Source organism: Polyodon spathula, unplaced genomic scaffold, assembly GCF_017654505.1.
Source record: "Polyodon spathula isolate WHYD16114869_AA unplaced genomic scaffold, ASM1765450v1 scaffolds_678, whole genome shotgun sequence".
Classification (NCBI taxonomy): Eukaryota; Metazoa; Chordata; class Actinopteri; order Acipenseriformes; family Polyodontidae; genus Polyodon; species Polyodon spathula.
The window spans coordinates 1-24,991 of NW_024472167.1; the positions used below are offsets into that span (position 1 = coordinate 1).

At 44.3% G+C, this 24,991-nt stretch overlaps 2 protein-coding genes across 8 annotated transcripts; one reads left to right on the plus strand and one right to left on the minus strand.

Annotated features, from left to right (window-relative positions):
• Positions 1 to 43: 43 nt before the first annotated feature.
• On the plus strand, positions 44 to 7,672 carry LOC121308393 (collagen alpha-2(IX) chain-like; the record flags this gene model as incomplete). Its single annotated transcript, XM_041240764.1, has 13 exons — positions 44 to 88; positions 524 to 577; positions 660 to 713; positions 2,537 to 2,590; positions 3,578 to 3,649; positions 3,899 to 3,934; positions 4,408 to 4,452; positions 4,796 to 4,828; positions 5,219 to 5,365; positions 5,625 to 5,679; positions 5,912 to 6,100; positions 6,286 to 6,363; positions 6,583 to 7,672. Coding segments are annotated over 13 exons (1,068 nt in total), but the record flags the coding sequence as incomplete, so codon positions are not given.
• Positions 7,673 to 8,368: 696 nt separating this feature from the next.
• On the minus strand, positions 8,369 to 24,751 carry LOC121308394 (collagen alpha-1(XVI) chain-like). Of its 7 annotated transcripts, none has more exons than XM_041240767.1 (33): positions 24,680 to 24,751; positions 24,521 to 24,586; positions 24,366 to 24,416; positions 24,068 to 24,139; positions 22,824 to 22,877; positions 21,122 to 21,166; positions 20,755 to 20,877; positions 20,584 to 20,613; positions 20,347 to 20,436; positions 20,155 to 20,199; positions 19,636 to 19,680; positions 18,888 to 18,941; positions 18,624 to 18,677; positions 18,029 to 18,082; positions 17,892 to 17,936; positions 17,682 to 17,735; positions 17,335 to 17,370; positions 17,155 to 17,217; positions 16,655 to 16,726; positions 16,180 to 16,233; positions 15,848 to 15,892; positions 15,425 to 15,469; positions 14,958 to 15,011; positions 14,279 to 14,332; positions 14,062 to 14,112; positions 13,781 to 13,870; positions 13,560 to 13,595; positions 13,288 to 13,332; positions 12,728 to 12,919; positions 12,350 to 12,416; positions 11,052 to 11,228; positions 10,868 to 10,945; positions 8,369 to 10,370 (listed from the first exon to the last, which is right to left on the minus strand). In XM_041240767.1, the coding sequence occupies exons 6-33, from the start codon at positions 21,152 to 21,154 to the stop codon at positions 10,174 to 10,176; spliced, it is 1,983 nt and encodes a 660-aa protein (XP_041096701.1). In that variant the 5' UTR covers positions 21,155 to 21,166; positions 22,824 to 22,877; positions 24,068 to 24,139; positions 24,366 to 24,416; positions 24,521 to 24,586; positions 24,680 to 24,751; the 3' UTR covers positions 8,369 to 10,173. The 7 variants fall into 7 exon arrangements, with proteins under 7 accessions (XP_041096701.1, XP_041096699.1, XP_041096702.1 ...); XM_041240765.1 differs by having other exon boundaries at positions 20,755 to 20,880; positions 24,680 to 24,750; XM_041240768.1 differs by lacking the exon at positions 22,824 to 22,877.
• Between the last annotated feature and the right edge of the window lie 240 nt (positions 24,752 to 24,991).

Sequence of the window (24,991 nt, forward strand, 5' to 3'; positions counted from 1 at the left end):
GCATGACAAAAAATACATCTTTTTTTTTTTCCCTTTTATTCAGGGTTTGCCAGGAAGTCCAGGTGTCAAGGGGGGACCCGGAGGCAAGGCAAGCATTTGTTTTTGCTGTTTAGTTGGCAGAATTTTTTCTTGGTTGTAAAAAAAGAAAGAAACAGAAGGCAAAGCCATTCTGTTTGAAGGGCAGGGGTGACTGAGCTTGGGTTTGAGTCCCACTCACCAAGTTGGGATCCCCAGGAAGAGCTGCATTGGCCTTTGCACTCCAGCAGGGTTCGGGAGCAAAATCAGCTGCAGACAGTTTGCTTCGTCGCACATCAGCGGCTCCTGCTGGTCAACGTTTCCAAGTGGGTAAAGAGAGGGAGTTGGCGTGACATCGAGAACCAAAGTGTTGATATTTAAGTATATTTAAATAAGTGGGTTGAAGCGATATTCAAAACTTTAAAACAAAGTGTTAGCAAGTCCTTCTTCAGTACCTAGCCCGTTCCCACCATGTCTGTTTTAATGGCGTGCGTCTTTCTCCTCGCAGGGTGAGCCTGGTCCTCGTGGCTTCCAGGGCTCGACGGGGGCTCCCGGACCGCAGGTACGTGTGACAGCAGCGCAAGTGAAATCCACTTAGTGAAGCTGTGGGTGTGTGCTCATTGTGAACTGCTTGATATCTGCAGGGTGAGCCAGGACCTCCCGGTGAGGCAGGGATGGAGGGCGTTCCTGGGCCAAAGGTAAGAAACACAGAAAGCTTCCCAAGTACTTGTCCTGATTCTTCTGCTATTTAAGGTCAATTCAGTGCAAACTAGATATTAACCTGCTGCGCTGAGAACTCAACACGTTACACCTGACTTCTATATCTGTCCTAACCACATAATGACCACATCACACTACATTTGAATTGTACAGCATGTCAGCTGATTTACCACTGGAGTTATACTGTTAGATTGAGTTTACTGTAAGTTCTGTGTGGACTGTCTATATACATTGTTGTGCTTTCTGATTGGCAGAGAAATCCAAAACCACCAGGAACCCTTATACACAGATCTCTATACAGAGTATTTCGATAAATCTTTCGTCATTTGAGAATACCAGATTCTCCACCGGGTCTGTTGCTGAATGGCTGCCCGTTTCCCAAGCATTCCCCCTCCCCAGTTTTATCAGAGCAGTAACATCGAGATCAGCTGTTTTACACGACCAATTTAACCATCCGAGTTTGATTCTTTATTTCACAGAAGCTTTTTGATCCCTGCACGGTATTTGATCTGTCTGTCTATTTAAAGGCAGGTGTTATCCTGAATGGCTTTTTCTATAATACTAAAACTCATCACTGATGACGACAGCAGACAGCGGAGCCAAGATAATTCCAAAGCCGAGCTAGAATATAATACGATACTGGCCTGTTTTTAAAAAGGTCAGGATATCAAAATGAAGTGCAGATTACAGTGATTGTTTTTACCCCAAAGCGAATCTCGCCCCCCCCCCCCCCCCCCCCCCCATCTGAAACATTTATAGCACAGGGCTGAGTGTTGCGTGTGTAATGAGAAGGAGTAGAGGGGGCCCGGAGGGCTCAGGTGGTGCATTATTAATGCACACAGCGTCAGCGGGAGCAGAATCTTAAACTTTAATGACTTGCTGAGAGGAGAGGAGCTGCACTGGAGCTTATTTTAAACACAAAACAAAACACAAAACGCAAACAGAGGGGCTTTATAATCTCGCAATAATAACACAGCCCATGAAAAGTTGAAGGAGCTGTTTATCCGGTTATAGCCAAACGCAAGCCGAAACTCCGATATGAGGCTAGTGTTGTAGTGTTGAGGTTTGAGGCAGTTATGTTGACGTAGATGTGAACGACTGACGGACGGACTGACACGACCGAAGCATAAAAAACACATAGCGTTAATACCTGTACATGATCAGAGTTTACAAAGAAATACAGAGCATTATTAAAATAAAATGTCTACTTTACTACACAACACACTGCTAGTAGTGTGCACTCAAGGAAAGGTTATACTAAAAAACCTGGGAGTAATGTGTGTGTTTAGAAAATAAAACACATGTCTTTGTATAAAGAAAACAAGCTTAGAACCAAGTGTCCTTTAAAAAATAAAAACCTTTACATTTTGTTATAGGCAGTTTACATTTCTATAAATACGCAGTGTATTCTGGTAGAGCAGCAGTATTTGGAAAAATTGGCTGCATGCTGACTGACCCCACATATTCCTACACACCAGCTGCACTGCACAGCACAGAGAATGATCTGCAGTCTGCCGTGTAAGAAATTGGACGATGTAATCAAGATTAATGAGGCACCAATTAAAGCAATTACTGTACAATGTTCTGATTATGTTTAAAACCGATACAAAAAAACCCCCACAGGGTCAGCTTCAGCATGGCTTTCATTGTCTCTCGCGCTCCGAGAATGGAAAACACTATCTATAGGTTGGTTAAATTGGGGTATAAGGGGTGGAGTTTTGACAATCCCTTCTATCCCCGTACAGACCCGTGCGGGTGAAATGTCAGCAGTATCCTGACTCCTGTGTCTCTGTGTTTTCAGGGTGACAGAGGGCAGCGTGGACCAGAGGGTCCTCCCGGTCTCCCAGGGATAGCTGTAAGTATAAATTTATTGAAATACACAAGCTCTATTCGGATTACTAATGGATCCGCCCCAAAGAAATCTGCATTGTTGTGAAGAGAGTGTTTTATGTTCTTACTGTTTTATGGTGTTTGTAATCATTCTGGGAGGTTCTAATGACAATTTTTCAAATGCTGTTTTTTACATTTACTAAAGTTCATGAGTTCGTGCTCATGTGCAACACAGGCTAGATCGGCCAGAGTGTCTTCACAGAGGTCAGAGCCAGTGCCAACTAGTGATCTGCGACTTTAGTAGCAATCTTCCATGGGCTTTGCTGGCAATACACTGCTGTGCACTAGATGGCGCTGGTGCTTCCGACTATAAAGACCCATTGGCTGATCTACATTATGTGTGTCTATGGCAGGCAACTGGAACTGAAGAGAAGCTCCTAAGCACTTCAACACAGATCAAAAATGCACTTATAGGAGTAAATGCAATAAGAATCACGAAGACTGCAGTCATCTGATTGCAAGCATCATAAATATAAAAAATGGGCTGTTAACAAATAAGAATACTGATAATAAAGCGCCACACTCTTTCAGTGTAGGTTTGCTGTTCTGTGTTCCAATCATTCACCAGCTCAGTACAAGGGTGAAACGCCTCCAACAGAGAGAATCACCACAGGCTTCTCAATGCACCCACCTATTAAAAGGGACATATTTCCCACTGGAACGATAAGACAACCTTCATTCGATTTGGCACCGAAACCAAAGGTTGGGATAATATGTCGTAGAAAATGTTTCATACAGTAATAATCATGTTATTGCCCAAAAGACCGACACATATTTGGTTTACTCGGATCTCCTCGTACACTGAGCTCTGTAGTTACTTAGTTGGTGGAAAGAAAAGACGAAAAGGTGAAATGCATGGCAATGAAGAAGTGACATGGCTCCCCAGCTCCCAGTCCTCTGCAGAGGTACGAGCCCCTTGTTTTTAACTGTGCGATTTCTTTACCTCTTGTAGGGATCGAAAGGTGAGCGCGGCCCCACTGGAATCCCAGGCCCTCAGGGAATATCAGGAGTAAAAGGTGATAAGGTGAGTTGTATTGAATGTGTCTATGTAGCATGCATGTGTGCGGTTGGGGTACTGTACTTTTAATCATTGGCATGGTGAGACTATGTGTGTCTGGCTCCCTCTGGTGGCCCTGGGTGATTTTTATTAACCCATTAACCACAAAGCAGTTAGTCCTGGTACCTATCAAGAACCCTCAGGTTAAAAGACGTAGAAAGTGGAATGCAAATGCCATCAGCAGGGTCTGATTTCCTATTTTCTGTTTGTCTACAGGGATTCCAAGGAAAAGTTGGCAGCAAGGGTGACTTTGTAAGTATTAGCCACCTAGAAAGTTTACAGCATTTTATTTTAAAACATTTAGGTGCTTGATTATGTATGGCAGGTCCAGTTTGAAGCTGTATTCTGAATTAAAGTAGTACAATGACCTACCCATCTGTAAATCTACTTATTATTGCAGAGCAACATGTGTGTTTTGTTTCAGTCACTGCAGAGTCGGTTATAAAAATCAGGTCGGATCATTTTCTGAAGTTCAGGGATGTACTGGATCGCTTAAGATTCAGCAGCTTTAACTGAACGTCGTGTGCAAACTTCCTGTGGCGTCTCTTTTTTTTTTCTACCCACTACAGTGCTTAATGGGTAATTAGACTGGCTGCATTTGCACAAGTTTAACACTAGAGGGAGGTTATACAAAAAAATGCTTAGCCCACAATAGCTGAATGAGACCAAGTAGTTGTGTGATTTTGTAAAGGGAGTGTAATTAACAGCGAGCAACTCCTTTGCAGGGTGACCCCGGTGTAGAAGGTCTGGCTGGAGAGAAAGGTGAAAAGGTAATGCTGTGGTTTGAACACTTTAAGGGTGTTATTATTTACCTTGCATTTTAAACGGCTTGAAGAGAGTGTTAAAAAAAAAAAAAAAAAAGTGAAGGATACTTTATATTGCTACTTGATCATTGCTTGAAGTAGTAGTTAAATAAATAATGAGGTCAGTGAAGTATAATAATCAAAATAATATGTAAAAGTCATTTTATTAAAATAATATTTACATTGGTTCCTAGATATTAAATAACTAATCTGAAAAAGAGCTAATCAGAGGAACCTGCACTACAGTACATTCATTTTATGATCACACAAACACCCATCCAGAGGCTAATGTGTTTCTTTTCTTTCCCAGGGCTTGTCTGGTGAACCAGGACCTAAAGGCCAGGTAAGATCTCATCTAAACATTTTATAACATCTATTTGTGTGCTTATTTTCTGAACCGGATGGTGTACCATGCAAACGGTGCTGTTTAACCTCTACCCAACTTAGAGGAGTTTCACCCGTTTCAACGGGCACATCACAGCTAAACACTACAGTGCGCCACAGAGCGGGTTCTTGCAGTGCATGTTCTGAACAGCTCTGCAGAATTCGTGCAGCCTGTTTGCTTGGGCTCAGGAACCAGCAAATTTGGAAGCTTGAACAGCGCAGCTCTAAATTAGAACATGCTGTGGAATTTTTGAGAAGTACAGAGCGTGATCTTTTCGAACTGGGATGATTGTGTTCGAGGCTGAACGCTCTTATTTCCTTGGTCTTTGACTTTCTTCTTGCCTTGCAGCAAGGTGTTCGTGGAGACCCAGGGTACAATGGCCCAACAGGGGATCCTGGCAAGCCAGGGGAACAGGGCCCGTCGGGTCTGCCAGGCCCTAGAGGACTGCACGGGGAGAGGGGTGTGCCAGGGATGCCAGGACGACCGGGCATGGCTGTGAGTACACCACCACGAGATACCCTCGACAAGGGCAGGAAACTTGGGCTCTTCCAGTCCATTCGTGCAATGGAATGGAAGACCCAAGATTGTCTACGTTACACCAACAATCACTTTATAAACAGCCAGACCGTCCAGTCAGACAGATGCAAAACAATACACTTCTCCAGGCCCCTTTTCAATAGGCAGTTTACACCTTGTAGGATTCTACATGTACTATGGTCTGCCTTTGCTCACCTGTTTCTTCTCTTTGTTTTAGGGCAGGGACACCAGTGACCAGCACATCATCGAAGTGGTGCTAAAGATGCTGCAAGGTGAGAGAAAGCAGGACTTTCACATTGAGTATTGCATGTTGATGATTTCCATCACTGGCCCACTGCAGCCGCATGTTTTTTTGCTTCCCCAGTATTGTTTTATAAATACAGATGAATGACACTTCAAGGCATCCTGTACATGATATGCAGCCCTCAGAGCAAGTTATTAAGTCACGTTCTGTTCCCTTGTCATGAGCGCTGTTAACTGTGCTGGTTGTGTGTCCCGTTGCAGAGCGGCTGGCAGCAGTGGCAGTGAGCGCCAAGCGGGCTGTCTTGGGGGGTGCAGGTGTTATGGGGCCCCCAGGCCCCCCAGGCCCCCCAGGGTCACCTGGCGCACAGGGACCTCACGGGCACGTAGGACCCAGAGGGATACCCGGGATAACGGGCTCTTCAGGCCAGATCGGCAACACCGGGCACAAAGGTAGGAGCACACGTTTGAAACACTTTGCATGCATGGGCAGTTTTCAAGGAGTTTCGAACACTGTTTTAAACCAGAAGTTGTTGTTGTTTTTCTTCCTCTTGTTGTTGGTAGAGATGACCTGCCGCCTTTTTCTTTGTGCCGTTTCTGACCACTCTCATGCTGTCTCGCTCTCGCTCTCTTTCCAGGCAAGAAAGGACCAAAGGGTGACATAGGTGACCCCGGTCGTGCACACCAGGGTAAGCCCGGACCCCCAGGAATCCCAGGTGAGAGCCAACCCCAGCAACCTCCAAAACTCTGAATACAATAAAGTGTAGTGCACGTAGAATGTACCGTCAGCATGGGCTCGCAGTAACAGAATTTATCGAATTGTGAAATACCTAAGTTTGCCTCAGAACGTTAATTTAACTGACATATACTGCTCTTTGGTTAGGGGCGGCTCCAATCTCTTGCGTGTTTTAACAAGCGGTCTGTTCCTTTCGCAGGGCCACCTGGCATTGACGGGTATGGTCGAGATGGGAAGCACGGAGAGACCGGGCCGCAGGGCACGGCAGGGGAAGGAGGACGTCCGGGAGCCGTTGGGCCTGCAGGCCTCCCTGGATTCTGTGAAGCCGCGGCCTGTCTGGCAGCCTCAGCGTACACACCAGCGCGCATGACTGAGGCCGGAGCCATCAAGGGACCCTCCAAATAAACCAGATAAACCAGGGGGTCACCACCAGCGGCAGAGCACGCGTGAGAGAGGGAGGAAACAGGCTGGCAAAGCACGCAAAAAAACACCATCGCAAAAGACGGGACAAGAACTGGAGACGAACATGAATGCAAATAAAAACAATTAAAGAGACTGAAAAACAATTGAGAGAGAGAGACTGTAAGAACTATCGGTGCTTTCTTCTATACAGTGGTCAATGATGCTCGGCTTTTTTTTTCCTTCTAAAACAAAATGGATTTTTAAAATGACCAAAGAAAAACGCTCCAGATCCTTTCTCAAGCTGCCCCTCCTTCACCCGCTAGTTAAAACCATGTGTATAATGAATAAATAAAAGAGCAAGCAGATATCATGTTGGTGTTCTGTAAGATGTGTTAATAATTACCTCATGTGAAATGCTGCCTTTCTTACTGTTCTTTGGCTCCCCTGCGCTGCCTGTATATTACCAGTCTTGTCCTTGTTTTTTTTTTTTTTCCTTAATTAATATTCCTGCTAAGTCAGGCCACTTGAAACTAAAATGTCGCCAATCGCCATCCAAGGATTCTGTGCTGTAAATCTTTGTAAATGTATGATTATTTTAATATTATTAAAAAAAAAAAAAAAGTTTTCAATAAAAAGGAGACAAGGACGTAATGTTAATGAACTTAATCAGCATTGTGTTTTATTAATAACAGATTAACCAACAACAACAGTATGATGTGACTGCTGTCCACTACATAATTGAAAGCCACTAATATTAATAAAGAAAATTAGTTTTGTTTTTGCAAGGATCATCAATACTGATTAGCTTCATTAACAGAAGTTATTTATTGTGTGAAAGTTTTTTCTTTTTTTGTTCAAAATCAATAAAGAGGACCCTTTTGTAAACAGTAACGTTCTTCTCTATGAACCAGGTACTGATGGAAGCTGCTGTGCATGCCACTGTTGAGGTTGGCGAGTGTTACTTAACCATCATTGATAGGGATGTACTGAAGCACAGCATGATGGGTTCCGCGAGAGGCTCACCTGGTAAAGGCGCGGCCGTGTGGTGTGCAGGGTCAGGTACAGTCAAGGGAGCGCTACAGCCGACACTACTGACCAGGGGCCAAGCGAGCTTGGGCATACACCTGCAGGGCTGGCCTTTGTCCTCCAGGGGTCAGTAACTCGATGATGTTCACTCTCGAGTTCCTGGGTGTAAAAGAGGAAGCTGGCTCAGGTCGTGGGGATCAGAGGACGCCCACTGAACCTTCAGGTCTCCTGAGCTGGGGAATTGCTGCGGTGAGGGGGAAATTATTGGGCAGTAAATTATATAGACAAAAACACAGATCCCGGTTCCAATATTTCCACACAGTGCACCTGATAACCAATGGTGTCTATAGATTTATGGTGTTGGGCTTTATATGTACGTCAATACATTTGAATCAAAAACTTATTTGGCTGGTTTCACAGACCCAGAGTAGCACTAATCTTTGAACTACTTTACCTAATGCAATTCGTCGTTTGTGAAACCAGCCATTAAGGAACTCATGTAGACAAAAGGTTTCGTGCTTTCATCAATGAAAATAAAAAAACCAAACCGTGACAAATAGAAATGAAGGATTTATTTAAATAAACCTTGGTACGTTTTATAAAAAGATGACACTCAATCCCAGATTCATATATACAGAGATGCAAGAACAACACCCTAACAGGTACATTAAAACAACAAAGCAAAAAAGAAAACAATGTAGTTTATGTAAAGAGACAGCCTAATGCCTATACACAGAGCAGGTGCACACTGTAGTAAACAGTGGTTTTAAAAACAGGTGCCGTCACTGTAGTGTCACCTCTCAGCTGCGCTTTATGTGCTGTTCCATTATTGAAGAATAACAGAATGGCTTACCTCCAGCTGGGTGAGCAAGGGTCTGGTTGTTGTAAATTAGAAGATAATACGTTTCCGTACAGTTGCTTATTTGTGCCACAGTGCCCATCACCCAAAGTGTGCAAGGACAACGAAAACAACTTACCAACACCCAGCAGTCTTATCCATCTCTGCTATCTGCACAATGACATGGGGGCAAGGGCGGATTTCAAATGGGTCTCAAACTGGGCATTAAAAGACAGGGCACATGACAGAAGAGGATCAGATATGCGACCTGCACTGGGTAGAGTTTATAGGCATCTCCATTATTTTACGGTGAAACAGGACTGAAGAGATCCAAGGTACTGGTGCTGGCGGTGGGTAGATTTGGAGCAAGGGAGGAAAACAAATGAAACAGCAACAATTTTCAAGTACAACGCAAACATTTCTGAAGAGCGGTTTATTAGAAAACAAAATGTAAAACTATTCTAAAATGATACATTTATATTCTAGCAGAGTCATACTATTCCAGAATTATGCCAGGCCCAAGATAAACAGACATGTAACGGCTATCTTCGTTTCACATTTTAGTTGACATTAAAAAATATATTCAGGCTAAAACAGTCAAGAAATAACACTGCATTTACTGAAATCCTGGCTGCGCTCCTGAAAAACGATGGTAAATGGGTCACGATATAAACACATGTACAGAGGATACTCTCACACAAAACACTGCTTGACTGAGGCACTCTTAAAAGGTCGGGGGCTTCAAATAAAAAAATTAAGAGCTTTCATTTCCCTGTTAAATGACGTCATTCAATGCCATTCTCCAATGGTACTTGTACTTCATGGCAACACACAGTTCTGATCATGCGGTTGCGTTATTAGTATTTCAGTTTTGATCATTCTGAAATCTACTTTCATCTCCAACTCGCATGAATGAATGAATGAATGAATGAATGAATGGATGGAGGATTAAGATGCTGCAATAACATTCAGGTACAGGCTGACCCTTCCACCCTCCCCTCACTGCAAACCACCAACACCACACCCCCGAGGCCATTGAAAATAGTGTGAAATACTGATTGCATATTAAAACAGCAACAACAACAGCAACATGCACCAGGCTTCAGTTGAGCTGAGCTTGTTAACAGAAGAGCACATGCAGGGTTAGAGAGAATAGTAGAAATAGCACACACAGTCTTGTCAATAGGGGGTAGGGCCGCAACGGACAGCGCTGATTCGAAGGGAGACGTGACCACTTTCAAATGCTCATCAAAACTACACAACATCTGGGATTTATTATGCATTGCACAGACCATTTTACACCAAAGCATGTGCCGAGCACTGCAGACGTTCCCAATTTTTTTGTCCAAACCCCGTACACAAGATCGCTGTACAAAAAGTATGAAGAGCGAATGATGGCTTTAAAAGGATCTTAGGAATATTTCCAACATAAAACAAAAAAAAAAAAAAAAAAAAAAAAAAAAAAAAACAGTCCATTGTTTTGCGTTCCTGTTCCACGTCTCTCTCACTCTCTCTGCCTCCCGCCTAGTGCATTGGTCCCTTCATGCTCTTGGAATCGTACTGATCCACACCCCTCATACTGAAGCAGTCAGAAGGGTTGCAGCGACCCACTTTCCCTGCCGATCCTGGCTGACCCGCTGGACCAGGCACTCCGGGGTTACCCTGCTGACCCACTGGACCTGGTGGACCTGTCTTGCCATAGCCTGGGGGCCCAGGGGGACCTGAGGAGCAGAACAAAGAGGTGAGATCGAGCACCGGGCTGGACTGGAATGCAAACTATAGCTGGATCTGCACCTGTATTCATGGGAGTCATCTAAAACCTAGAACCCAGGACTTCTAAGAATGACTGCAAATGCCACAGCAAGAGAAAAGTTAAATCAAAACAGAAACTCCTTAATCTTTAATATAATCAATCACTGAATGATTCCTCATTCCAGAGATGAAAATAAGACTCCTCTTGCATAGGTTTTATTAAAGGCTTGATTAGCCACAGTGTATAGGTAAACAAGTTCTAGTGTGCCTTATTAAAACTTGCAGTAAAACCAGGAATGGATCACACTGCTATGCAATGGGAGACTTATTTCCATCCCTGTTATTCAATTTCAACCGATGGAGAGGGACAAAGGTGCCGAGCTTCAGAGATCTTTCAAGACGAGACTCCAGAACAGACTGCCTGCAAACTCTTCATTAGAAATCACTTGAAAAGGCTCTTTCTTACCTTGAATGCCGGGCGGCCCACAGTCTCCCATCACTCCAATTCCTTTGTCGCCCTTCTCTCCCTTTTTGCCCGATTCACCTGTAGGGAATGCAATGCAGTTACTCAGCAATCTCCACTACTGCACTGCCTCCTGTAATGTTAACTGCGTTCCTGAGAGCAGGGCTGTTCAAATCCAAAGGCTCACCCTGGGGCCCGGGGAGACCCTGACGCCCCTCTCTCCCAATCTGTCCCGGGATTCCTGGCATTCCGGGTGGTCCTGATCTTCCAGGTGTCCCATCCTTTCCTGGAGGTCCCGGCCGGCCAGGGGAGGACGCCTGCTCCATGGGGAATTGGACCCTGGACATGTAGTACGCAATCCTCTCTGTAACACAGCATCATCATCATCATCATCACCCTCATCATCATCATCATCACCCTCATCACCACCCTCATCATCAACATCATCATCCTCATCACCTTCATCATCACCATCACCCTCATCATCACCATCCTCATCAACATCATCACCCTCATCATCAACATCATCATCCTCATCATCATCACCATCATCATCATCATCATCATCATCATCACCATCATACATCCTCATCAACATTATCACCTTCGTTATCACCCTCATCATCAACATCATCACCTTCATCACCACCCTCATCACCTTCATCATCAACACCATCATCCTCATCACCTTCATCATCACCATCACCCTCATCATCATCATCACCTTCATCAAACATCCTCATCAACATTATCACCTTCGTCATCACCCTCATCATCAACATCATCACCTACATCATCATCCTCATCACCTTCATCATCACCATCATCATCATCATCATCATCATCATCATCATCATCATCATCATCATCATCATCATCATCATCATCAACATCATCACCATCATCATCACCACCATCATCACCACCCTCATCATCACCCTCATCATCACCATCATCACCTTCATCATCAACATTATCACCTTCATCATCACCCTCACCACCCTCATCACCTTCATCATCACCCTCATCATCACCATTACCCTCATCATCATCATCATCATCACCATCATCATCATCATCATCATCATCATCATCATCATCATCACCATCACCACCCTCATCACCTTCATCATCAACATCATCATCCTCATCACCCTCATCATCCTCATCCTCATATTTCATCACAGGAGAAGTCCGAAGCATCCTGGTATCATTTTCTTTTTTTTTTGTCTTATCAATTATTCACATTTTTCTTTTTGATTTTGCACACTTTGGTACACAGCAGTTTTCCTTACCCAAATTTTAAATATTATATAACGAGAAGTAACCATGTATTTAAAAAAGACACTTCGATGGTCACTCTTTATGATTCCATAAAACGTACATGTTATGTTAAAGAGCGGCTGAAATAACAGGAGGTGGCTCAATGTTTGGCTTTGCTCATCGCTCGGTACGAAAAGAAGAAAAGAAACACGTTGCAGTTACCATCGAAGATCCTCAAGACCTCCTGTCGGACGAACCTCTTGATTTCATCAAAGTTAACAGACTCGCCCTGTGGAAACGAGCATTAGAGAGTGGCTAAAAATGAGAAAATCCTCTACGGGGCTTTGAACTGCATAAAAAAAAATAATATACAGGATTCCGAAAGCTTCAGAAATGCAAAAACAAAATTACTACATTTAAAAAAAAGACACAGCATAAAAGAAAAATATACAGAATTTAATAAACAAATGGCAATTCTCTGCATCATTATTGTACTCATAATTAGCGTTTCACGTTTGTTTGTTTAGTTTCCTGCAGTTCATTCACACGTATTGCAGGAGCCTGACTGGTCTTTCCAGGAATTCCTGATCATTTCTTTACCCCTGTTCCCGGTATTCCTGGTTGTCCGGGGGCTCCGGCAGGCCCTGGAGCTCCAGGAGAGCCTCTCTCTCCTGGGGGACCCATGGGCCCGATGGGGCTTATCATGCTGCTGCTCTTCGGTAATCCTCCAGGAGGCCCGGGCCGCCCCCTCTCCCCCGCGGACCCCTTCTCACCCGGAGAGCCGGAATCTCCCTGAGGAAACAGAAAATAGGAACGTGTTAACAGTTCTGAGGGTTGTCATGTTGTTTCATTTTATTGCATTCACGTCAGAATAAGGCCCATAGCCTCACTCATTGGTACTCAGCTAGAACACATAGTAATGGCTTCCAGCAGGTGTTTTGACTGTCGAGAGCTACGTTGCTGGCTGTCCAAAGTGGTGTCTTTACATCCAAAAATAAATACAGGTTTTTTTTTTTTTTTTATTTGATTTGACTCACCTGCTGATTCTTTGCTCCTCTGGGTCCGGTTTGTTCTTTGCAGGACAATGATTGACAGTAAATAGTTTTGCTTTGGAAAAACCACACAAGCAACATACAAGAGAAATGTCAGGGGTCTCTTACCTTCAGACCTGGCTTTCCCGGTTCTCCAGGTACCCCAGGTGATCCCTACAGTGGGAAGAAAGCAGAGCTTCGGACAAACTCCCAATAAATCCAGCGCTAGAAAATTTAACACTACAATTGCATCTTGGGATTCCAGAAATGTGAGCTTTACTCTTACGGTTTTTATTTATTTATTTAAACTTCCCCAATCAGGTCCACTTGATGAGTTTGCAGTGTTGTAATACAAAGACAGTCCGATTATTCCCAGTACATTACCAGTGTTATATACGTACATCTTTTCCGGATTTTCCATCACTGCCTGGTTCCCCCTGGGAAAAAAATAATTAGGGAAAAAAAAGTTTAACATTTGAACCACGGTTGCATGACTCGCCCTGCCTTCTACACAGAAGTACTTTTAATAGGCAAGCCGTTGTCTGCCCTTTCACTGAGATCCTTCCAGTTTCTCCTAGTGTTTGAAGCTCTGGATGAGCTGTAATAAATAAGCCATACTTACATGCGGCCCAGGGTGGCCGGGGGGCCCTGGGGGTCCGCCCATGCCTGGGAGCCCCCTCTCTCCCACCTGCCCGCGCTCCCCTTTCACGCCCTGTCGATGGAGAGAGCACAAGAACAGGGCAGGGGATGACGATCAATCATGAAAACGAACACGGCCTTCAGGCTTCGTAAAATGAAAAGAATAATAAATTGCAGTTACGCAGAGAGAGAGAGAGAGAGAGAGAGAGAGAGAGAGAGAGAGAGAGAGAGAGAGAGAGAAAGGTCGTATTCAATTAAACTTACAATGCCCGAGGGCCCGGCTGGCCCTGGAGGTCCCACCATGCCTGGCGACCCCTAATGGCATGAAACAAACAAACACAAAGTTATAAAAAATTCATTAACTAGAGTGCGATAACACAACAGCAGAACATTGACAACGTGATAATAAGCAGAGGGGGACTTTAACACAAGTGATATGGACGCGGGTTTGACTGTAGGAACAACAACAACAACAACTCACCACGTGTCCCGGAGGTCCAGGAGGTCCTGGGTGTCCAGGCTGCCCCTGATCACCCTGGGAATACAAGAGCACAGTCAGCAGGAACCGGAGAAGAGGAGAGGAAACTGACCCCATTGTGATCCAGCATGCAGTCTGCCTCTTAAACCAGAAAGCAGACGGAGCCACAGTGGAGACCCCTGGGATACAGTTACTGCCAAGGACACATTGCAGTCGCTTTTCATTTTCTACTGGAATCTACAGCAGCTTACAATCCCGCTGAGGTTGTAGACCTCGCACTCAGAATGTCAATGACAATCTGTCCTGCGACAGGCTCTATATAAACATGTTAATATCAGCTTTTCACCCGCTGTTGTTGAGAGTGAATGACTTCTAATGGTTTCCAAGTGTTCGGCGACTCCTCTAATCAAGTTGAGATCTCAGTTTCTCTTGCGGGTTCGCTTTGCTCACAGGCCGGACCCAGCAAAGGCAGCGTGAAAATGAAACACACTCTCATTTGATTAGAGGCAGCCAGTGAACACTTAGGAACATGCATGAAAGTGGACTTAATTCATTTCCACACACACGTATTTAGATTTTCTTCTGTTTTGTCCTGTGCAACGCTTTGATATACTTTTTGCATGAAAGCACTATATAAATAAAGGATTGATTGATTGATTGATTGATTGATTGTCAAGCTTACCTCGACTCCAGGTCTTCCTGCACTCCCATGCTGACCAGGAGGTCCAATGTCTCCCTGAAACAGAGACAGGCAGTCAGCCCGAAGGAGACACAGCGGCTGCAATCTGGACCTTCATACAGTAACTGATAGGAAAGGCCTGCAGCTTACAGAGTAGCATGTCTAAAAGGGTTGCCTTGCAGAAACTTCTGGTGCACAGAACACAACAGTGTGTGCTTTCCAGTACAAACCAGTTACCATATAGGGATGACAAAAACGCTAATCACAGACAGAGTGGACTGTATGCGTTATTACAGGCATGCAAAGATATAGAATGAGAACTGTGGTATTCTTTAGATTACAGAGATCTTTACTTTATATACATATATTATATATAATGAAAGTATGCAGAGGAAATAATAATAATAATAATAATAATAATAATAATAATAAATAATAATAATAATAATAATAATAATAATAATAATTACCTTCTGTCCTGGAAAACCTGTATGGCCAGTTTTCCCTTTCAAACCCTGAAAGACAAACATATCAGACATTTTTAGTCTAAAGCTTACCAATGCTATGCCTTTAAAAAAAAAAAAAATACAATAATAAATACTGGAAAATATCCAGAAGCTCTGCATCTTGTATCCCCATCTTGGTTCTGTTTAAAACATGTTCAGACCAGAGGTCGTTACAGCCTCTAATGTAAATTGTACATCTCCTTAACTGTATCCAGCCTTGTGTAGTTATAATACAATGAATATGAAGGGGCAATATACACACAAACCCTAGTTTGTTTTTTTTAGCACGACTGGAGATTAATCAGAGTGGTTTTAAGAGACCACACACATGCTTCTATTGCATTTGATCACTTCTAGTAAAACATGAGAATGAAAGCAGCAACTTACTGGAATCCCCTTGTGTCCTGGTGGGCCAATAGGACCTGGCTCACCCTGAAAGAGAATCAAACCCAATTCACATTTACAAACTGCAGCTATCCCTATAGCGCCACATTACTTTACACAGGCAATGCTGCTGTGCAACGCCATGAGATCAGGGGACGCAGGGCAGCAACACAGATCAGGAGATCGGAGAGACAACACGTTTTTGAATGCAGAACTTCAATCTCAACTGCGCAAAACACGGCAATACAAATAAAGAAAGGCTGGAGCGCAGGAACCTGGAAATGCTAAGGTAAGTCAGGTGGATTTCGGTGCTGAATTAATGCTTGTCCTCTTACCCTTGGGCCGGGCTTCCCATCCTTGCCGTCCAAACCCTCCATGCCAGGAACACCCTAGAGGAGAATGGGAGGCATTAGCACCATCTAGGCAGTGTAGCTCCAGCAAGCACCCCCTACAACATTGCAGAACAACCAAACCAAGCAGAACAACCAAACCAAGCAGAACCTGGTCAACCCTCAAAGAACATTCTCGCTCCAACCTCAGAAGAGCACTGAGAACAGTGAACAGAACCAAACTCTGGGAGAGTGGACACTCTGTATAAGGTGACGACACTGTAATACCAGATGGGCAGGACGTCACACACACGCACGCACGCATCATTGCTCAATTCTTCCATTCTCTGTGGGGATATAAACACAGACATGGTCCTCCACCATGCAGCGGTGTCCGATCGCTTATATCACAGTGAGGTCTGGTTAGGACACTTTGGAGGATCACTGGAAAGTGGGGTGTGTTAGCGGTATCGACTCTTACCTGTCTGCCAGAGGGTCCGGGTGACCCTGGGGGTCCGGTGGGTCCCTGGGGGCCTTGTGGTCCTTCGCTACCCTGTGGGTACATGTCCCAAATCCATAATCACAGGCTAACCAATTCAACATTCCAATTCAGAAATTTAAGAAACTTGTAGACGTCAATTCCATGCAATTCCACCCTTATTCCACCCATAGATATCATGCAAAAACAGGTACAGTTATTACAGTGTTATTAAACAGTGGTGCATTCCCTGTAATCTAAACAGATTTTTTCAAGCATTTCTCTTTTCAGTAAAGTTAGCAGAGCAAGGGTCAAGGACTAGCTGCTCAATAAAGGTACATTGTGATCTCAGATTGAGGGTCTGGATCAGGGGTCCAGTCAGAATCTTACCTGCAGGAGAATGTTAAGGGAGGCGCACTGTTGTCATGACCCTACTTAACAGAATTGGTACTGTTACAAGTGCGAGGAAACCAAGGCATGCAGAAACGTGGAGATGAACGTACCTTGTCTCCAGAAGGTCCTGGGGGTCCTGAAGAGCCATCCTTCCCAGTGAAGCCAGGGGGGCCCTAGGGAGACAAACATTCACATTAAATAAGCGCTCTTCATTCTCTGCGCTCTCCAGAAACAGGGACCGCTGGTTATGAGACATTACGGTAAAGACTCGCTCCAGTCCGGTTACTTACTGGTTGTCCTGGAAAGCCTGGTTGACCTTGGAAACCCTACAGTAGAACAGAAAGCAGAGGTTTACAATAAAGGACTCAAACACGGCCACACTTCTGCACCTACGGCAATAACAAATGCATGTTTATGTGCTGAATGTCGTACTATAAACTAGAGGGGCCGTCACTGTTATAAGTACCTATGTAATCCTCCCTTGTTATACAGACACCCTTATATGCCAACCAGATCTGCTCTTGTAAAAAGTTCCCAAAGCCAGAAGTTGGTAAAAAAAATTGTGGGGGCGATGGCCAGAAGTGGCCTCTGATAGGAGCATGTCCGTGACAGTTCATAACACCATCTCCGCTCTCACCTGATCTCCTTTCAGTCCCGGGCTCCCAGATTCACCTTTATCCCCTTTGAGCCCCTGCAAGGAAAGTTAGGAAGCGTATTCAGCCAAGCACAACGCAGTACACTTCCAATAGCCATCACGAATCTGCAACTGTAGCAGCACTCCATCTCGAGACTGGAGACGCTTTTACACAGGCTTTCCCTGCTCGAGTGGGTCAGCTATTTAACTTACCACAGGCCCAGCAGGCCCTGGATAGCCAGGTGATCCGGGAGGACCCTGAGAAGACAACAACATTCACATCGTCTGCCTGCTTCTAATTACAGAGAGGATGCTTGCTTGTAATGGGAGAACTTGAATTGAAATCTTACCGATTCTCCCTTCTCTCCATTGGATCCAGACTGACCCCGCTCCCCTTTCAGTCCCTGCGGGGGGGGGGGGGGGGGGACGACAGACCAGTTAGAGATGATCGTGACCTCCAAATCCAAATCTCCAAATGCAGCTGTTCAATTGGCTTGGAGGTTAAATCATGCTTCCCATATGCTATACGATTTGACTTAACAGAATACTCCATGAACACACAGAAAGTGCCGAGTTTATTTCACTCGCCTTATAAAAGATTACCGCGGTATTCTTGCAGTTTTCCCTCGTGTCTTTCCCCACGGTTATACAGAAATATGCATTTACCGTGGCTTTGCCATGTTTATTAACATGCTTTACCATGCCTCGCTGTTCTTTACCATGCTTGTCTTTGCTTTACCATGCTTTCACTGTGCTTAATTCCACCTTGCTATGCTTTTACTGTGGGAAACCTTTAAAAGGGTCACGAGGATTGCTGTAGACCACCCACTTTCTGATTGGGCAATCCTCACTGTTGGAATAACCACAGCACTGCAGGAATGTTCTTGGAGCATCCTCAGTGTGTCTGGAATAACCAGCGGACACTGTAATGCTTTCAGCACTTACTGGCATGCCAGGGGGTCCCATTGATCCCGGGTAGCCAGGAGTGCCTGGTGGACCCTGAAAAAACAAGCGATACAAAGTCTCTAAAAGGATTCATTACTTGTATTAATATAATGCATTATGACATTACATTTATGTTGTAGGGATCTTGTTACTAGCTGAAGCTTTCATGCAGTTTGGGGAAACAAAATGTTAAACCAAGTGGAGAACTTCTGTGCACAGCTTTGCTAACGCTAGTAAGAGATGTAGAAATAGTGTTTGACTCACCTGCTGCCCTTTCATTCCTTCAGGGCCAGGCATGCCCCTCTCTCCATGCAGTCCCTTTGAAACAGAACACAGCTCAACACACATTCCTCAGCATGAATCCACGCACTCAAGCACAGCCGAAACCACTAAACCACTGGATCACCCCTGTGCTAATCCAGCAATACAATACACGTTATCCATGTTCTCTTGTGCAACAGTCAGCAGTCACAATGATATGTAATGAACGTCATGTCGTGTTAACAATTACAAGTGCAAATATGGAAGAGTGAGCAAGACATGGTGACACACAAAGCCTCACAGCCGACATGTGAGAAAACAAACCACTGGATTAATTAACGCTGCTCCAGTCATTACCACTTCTGCAGGGACTGCTGGGGACCGGCCAAACACATACATCTGGATCTAACTGGACAACAAGCACGCTTCTCAACTGGGCATTTCAGGGTTTTACTCTAGTTCAGTTTTGAAGAGGTTCATCAAATGACGTGACTGATTATTCACGTACTGTACAATCCCGGACAATGGAATTGAATTGCATCAATAGTTTAACTAGCACACTGACCCAGCCCTCTAAAAACCAACCCTGCCTCTCTGTAAGGTGCGTTTTTACCAGAGTGCATGCTTGGCTAATGAGTACTCCCAGGCCCTGGGTTACACTGTAACACGGTCAGAGACCACCAGAGAGAAAGCAAGAGAAGCAAAGCACACAGACGAGCCCGGCGTGGGCTGGGCACAGGAGAGCGCTTACAGGTAATCCAGCCGGACCGGGAGAACCAGGGAAACCTGGAGGGCCCTGGAAGGAGAAACAGGCAGTGAGAGGGTAACACCTTGCAACACTCCGGGGTCCTGGGGAGTGTCACTCTGCTATTTGTAAAAAAGAAAATAAAAATAAAATATCATAGAACTGCATTATTTAAAAAAAAAAAAAAAAAAAAAAAAAGATGAAGTTCTCGGTCTTTCCACTTGAGGGTGCTATAACCCAAGACATTGAGACACTGCTGTTAGCTACCAATACTAGTAGACAAAGCAACTGGAACCAAATGCTATCCTTTGCAGTTGAAACTGCATGCCTTCAGCACCAATTGCTACTATAATAATTCTGTAAATCTTGTTTTCCTTTAATGTCTAGGAGAGGAGCCGGTCAGTACTGTTTCAACACTGCCCTCTTCTGGGCAAAGTGAGTATTGACAGCTTGGGGGAACGGCAGTCAGTCGTAACGCTCCAATACCATATAACTGTTATTCGTGTCTCTTGTTCTTATACTTACCATACTGCCTGGTGGACCTGGGAATCCCCTTTGTCCCGGAGGTCCCTGCAAGGAGAATGAACACACTCTAATATTCAGTGCTCAAAGTATATGACAGACAGATGGATCACATTGCTGCACATTACATGAACTTTACAAATCTAGGGCTGGGCAAAAAAATCCCGGAATGTTATACGGCACGTCCCGACTCACCTGCTCGCCTTTGTCTCCCTGCATTCCCGGCATTCCCGGCATTCCCGGGGTTCCCGGACAGCCCGCCCCGCCCTCTCTGTCATTGTCGCCCTAGAATGGGAAGAAAGCATTCTGGGTGTTCATGGTGACTGGATGCTGCTGTGGCGACGGCCTGGCTGTCAACAGCAGGCCCTATTTAACTGTGCTCTCGCAACTCAAAAAATCTCAAACCACTACTGTCTACTATGGTACACCTACCCTTGCCTCTTCTCTCTGGAGCTCAAAGCACTGCAAAACAAAGGAAACAACTCATATTAAAATCACACGCCCTAAAAGCGCACCTCACACAGAAGAAGTGGCAGCTGAAAGCTCTGGAATGCTTCAGGAGCTCCACTGTTGCCAGGCAGCGGCTCGGAGATTCTGTCTTACCTTCTCACAGCTGTCCTCGTCTCCTGGCCCCGGGAGGCCCTGCTCCCCCTGCTCCCCTTTCTCCCCCTTGATCCCGATCACACCAGGAACACCCGGGAGGCCCTGAGTGCAGCCTCCACAGATCTTCTGCAAACGAGGGATGGCAATAAGACTCCTATTGCATAGCAGCTCCGCCTGTTCCAGGTTTTATCACATGCTGGATGAGTCCAAGCGTACAGGTAACAAGCTCAGGCGAGTCTTATTTAACTCATAGTAAAACCAGGAACGGATCAAACCACTGTGCAATGAGAGTCTTATTTCCAACCCTGCATTATCGAAATCTAAAAATAGCACCATTAGCATCATCTGCCTTGTCTTCTGTGCTTACCTTCAGTTCGTCCATGTTGCTATCAGCTACCATTGACAGGGGGGACTGTGGACAGGAAAATGAAGAGTGTTAGAGGAGGGCAGTGTAGCTTAAGAGGTTAGAGCCGAGGACAGGGAGACTGGACTCATCTTTGCTGCATGATCCAGCTGGGCAGACAGGTCAGTGCCTCACTGCCCCCCCCCCAGTCGAGTGCAAACTTGGATCTAGATACTGGAAAATCACAGCTGGGCTATACTGGCAGAAACAATTCTGAATCTTTACATTTCTATAGCACAGTTTGCATTACACCAATGCGTGACAATACATTTCTACTAGCTTATTGCTGAAGCCGTTTATTTTTGTATCATTGTTGATACAGCTTTTATATCCAAGTGTAAACTTTTCCTTGTAATGCACAGCAGGTAAATGACAGAGATAAAAGAGTTCCATGTTTCTTAGGAGGGCTTGGTAGAGAAATCCAGGAGGAGAAGGAGGAGGAGGAGAGGAAGGAGAGGAAAAGATCAACCAGTTGTTGATTGGAGGGGTTGACATTCTTGTTAGGAATCCTTATACGATGGACACATGCAATGGAGCAAAGCACTGTCTAAAAACTGTTAAAATGGGATTCCAAACAGAGGAAATGCTTCATTCAGTGGTTAAAAGACAGTACTCATTAACTGCATTTGATTCAAGTATATTAATACACTAAGCATCTGCTCTTCCAGTTCTGATTGCTATTTTATGTATTTATTAATTCAACATGATGCATATTCTCCTATAATAAATGACCTGGCATGGGGCAGTTGCTTCACTTCAATTAAAAACAATAAGACCCAACACACAGTTAAGGGTCAAAGGTTAAATGTGAGGAGCTTTATTGCCATTATATGTCAATGTGGTTTTAGATTTTTGAAAATGTATTTAAATTATTTATTACTTTTACTCATGTAACTTTTTTTAACATTGTTTCATTTTCATCTACTTTGTTTTGTGTCTTTTTTTTTTTTTTTTTTTTTTTTTTTTTTAAAGCTAGTTGGGAGGAGAGCTCACGTTAATTAATAATGATTACAGATTTTAGCTTTTCTTTAAAATCAAGACCAGACTTCGATTTAGAGTTGTTAGGGTATTGACATATAACTGCTGGTTTCCTTGTCTCACTTTAGTGTTCAGGCTCACTTCAATGTTCCACGTTATTGGATGTTCAAATTGAGAAAGTGATACCCCTGCATCGTTTACAAGAAACATGTTGCTTTAACTTCCTGCATCGCAGCCACACGTTCTTCAGCATGATCCAGATTGATCGTTTATACTTACACAGAAAATCAACGGGGGAATGTATTTCTCTGCTCATTTGTGAGAGTTTGTGAGGAGAAAGGAAACGCCTCTTGTGAGGATCGCACTGTACACACCACATCCAGATCCCATAGCTGTTGCTTGTACCGAAACATGCGGTGTGTCGTTGTGGGAACAGACCATGACGTTTCACTTATCAGAGAAATCACCTTTCTCAAACTGATTCCCCAGCTGATTTCTGCCCCATGAATATACATCCGGATTCTGTTTAAAAACCGCATTGCAGCGCGGGACACAGCAAAGACAAAGCAAGATGTTCCCTGTAAACACTGCAGGCTGTCCCGTCACACGTCAGCCTCTCTGCCTAACACTGCCCTCCTAGTTCACCAGAGCGCAGACCCTCCAACCTCCACTCCCACTCATTACTTACTAAATCTCCCGGCGGCCCAGGCAGCCCGGGTAAGCCGTCATTTCCAGGAATACCCTGAAAGAAGGAACTGCAGTTCAATACGAGTATCTGGATTCCGGGGATTCTGCTTCAGCCCAGTGCCTGCTGCTGTACTTCGCTACTTTCCTCTACAGCTATTGTGAGCTCCCTAGTATTAGACTCCTTATTTCAGCACAATACCAGGACAGTGAAAAGCAGTGCGTGTGTTTCAGTATTAAAAAAGGCCCGTCAGGTATATTTTGAAGCAGTCTGAGTCCATCCTTTCGGTTCTGCAAACACATTTTGCTGCAGGAAGCAGTAATGAAACAATGCAAACTGAAATCCATTAGGGACGGCTCCAAACAGCTTGAAAAAATACTGGTCGAGCTTCATATTAAGGGACCCTAGCTTACTAACATAAGACTTGGTTAGTAAGCACATAGTAATATATTTATTTAAATTAAAAATACATGTTTTATAACAATGGTACTTAAATTGATAAGACATAAATGTCCTTAATATAAAGTGAGGATGACCAAAAAATACAACAGGGACTACTTGTCATTTAAAAAAAGCTTTGTGTATTTAAATGAAGTATCCCTTCAAAAAGAAATGAGGATATGTAGGGAATTTATTTTGATATTAATCCAGTTGAAATGAGGAAACGTAGGGAATTTATTTGGATATTAACCCAGTTGTCAGACTGAAGAACTCTTTATGGTGCAACAGTGACACCCAGTGGCCAGACCGGCTCAGTACAAGTCACACCTGATGTCACAATTGATGCAGCAGGAAATGATCCTGAAGTGTTGGCTATCCCCACACAGCCTCACTCCTCAGTAACCTAAGAGCAGGTGCGCCTCAGAGAGTTAGTGTCATTTTAAGCAAAGCTAATTAGAATTTAAATGCTCCTTTTAATATTTTAAACCAGCATGGTATTCTAAATCTCTTTTTCACCATCTCAATTAAAACAAACGTCATTGTATCACTTTTAATTAGGTTTTAAACATAGTTATGTTGTCATTTTTAATATTATTTTAATATATATATATAGCGAGAGAGAGATTATTATTTAAATACATTTTTAGTAAGGTTTTTTTTTGGTTTAGTTGGCCAGTTTTAGTCAGTTTCCATGAAAGCCCAAGCAGTCCCAACAACAACAAGCAAAAGAGAAGAAGAAGAAGAAGCTGCCCCAAGTAGAACAAGGGTGTTCTACTTCACCAGGGTGTGAAGGGTTAAGTCCTTACCTGCCGTCCGGGTTGACCAGTGGACCCCCCAGGGCCAGGGGGGCCAGGGGGTCCGGGGGGTCCAGCAGGCCCCTGAAATACAAACACGCTATGTGAATTTAACCAGCTACCAGCCAAGAGCCACAAGATTTGTCAGGAACATAACCTACCGTAATTATACTACTGTAGCACTATAGCATATATAGCAAGGCACAGTTCAAAACTATCCCACTATTCTTTGATTTACTCTTCTGCACGTTATCCAAGGGGTGTATATAAATGCCATTTATATAAAACAACAAACAACAATAATTCAAACCTGGGGGCCTGGCTGCCACACGTAGCCAGTGACCAGGGTTCCAGGGGCCCCCTGAGGGAACAGAGAGACAGGGTTAGTTTGGGCCCAGTTACTCTTCCTTTAGAAGGGTCAGTTTGCTTTCCTGCCCATGCCCAGCCTCAGTTCGGTGTACTCACAGGCTTGCCGATGGAGTTGGGGTCCACTTGAGGCGGGGACTGGCAGCTGCACTCTCCTGGCTCCCCCTGAGAGAAGCACAACAGACTGGGGTTACATGTCAGAACTAAAACAACAGCGCTTCATTCACTAACCTGGAAACCAGATCAGGGGCAGCTTACCTTGTCTCCTTTGGCTCCCTTTTCACCCTAAATAAAAAAAAAGGGAAAAATGAAAAGAAAGGTGCAGCTTTCGATTAATACAATGCAAAATGCATCTTAAAATTCACCTGGCTTTCTAACTGGGAGCGCTAAAAACCCACCCTCTATTTTAACTAGTATAAAATAAAATGAATAATATTTGTCAAAAGAGCGGTACGTGAACCAACAACCTTTGGGACCAGAGTTCAGTTTGCTAAACACCAAGCGACAAGGAGAATGAGGAGGAGAGCATGATGGGAGGTTAACCAATAAACTGCTTTGGGTAATCCAGGC

Coding starts and splice junctions, on each gene's coding strand:
- LOC121308394 (XM_041240766.1), bottom strand. CDS start 21,154: ATGGTAGCTGATAGCAACATGGACGAACTGAAG. Junction 17,371..17,681: donor CGGGACTGAAAGGAGATCAG/GTGAGAGCGGAG, acceptor GTTCTACTGTAG/GGTTTCCAAGGTCAACCAGG. Junction 10,371..10,867: donor TGGGCCGCCCGGCATTCAAG/GTAAGAAAGAGC, acceptor TCTGCTCCTCAG/GTCCCCCTGGGCCCCCAGGC.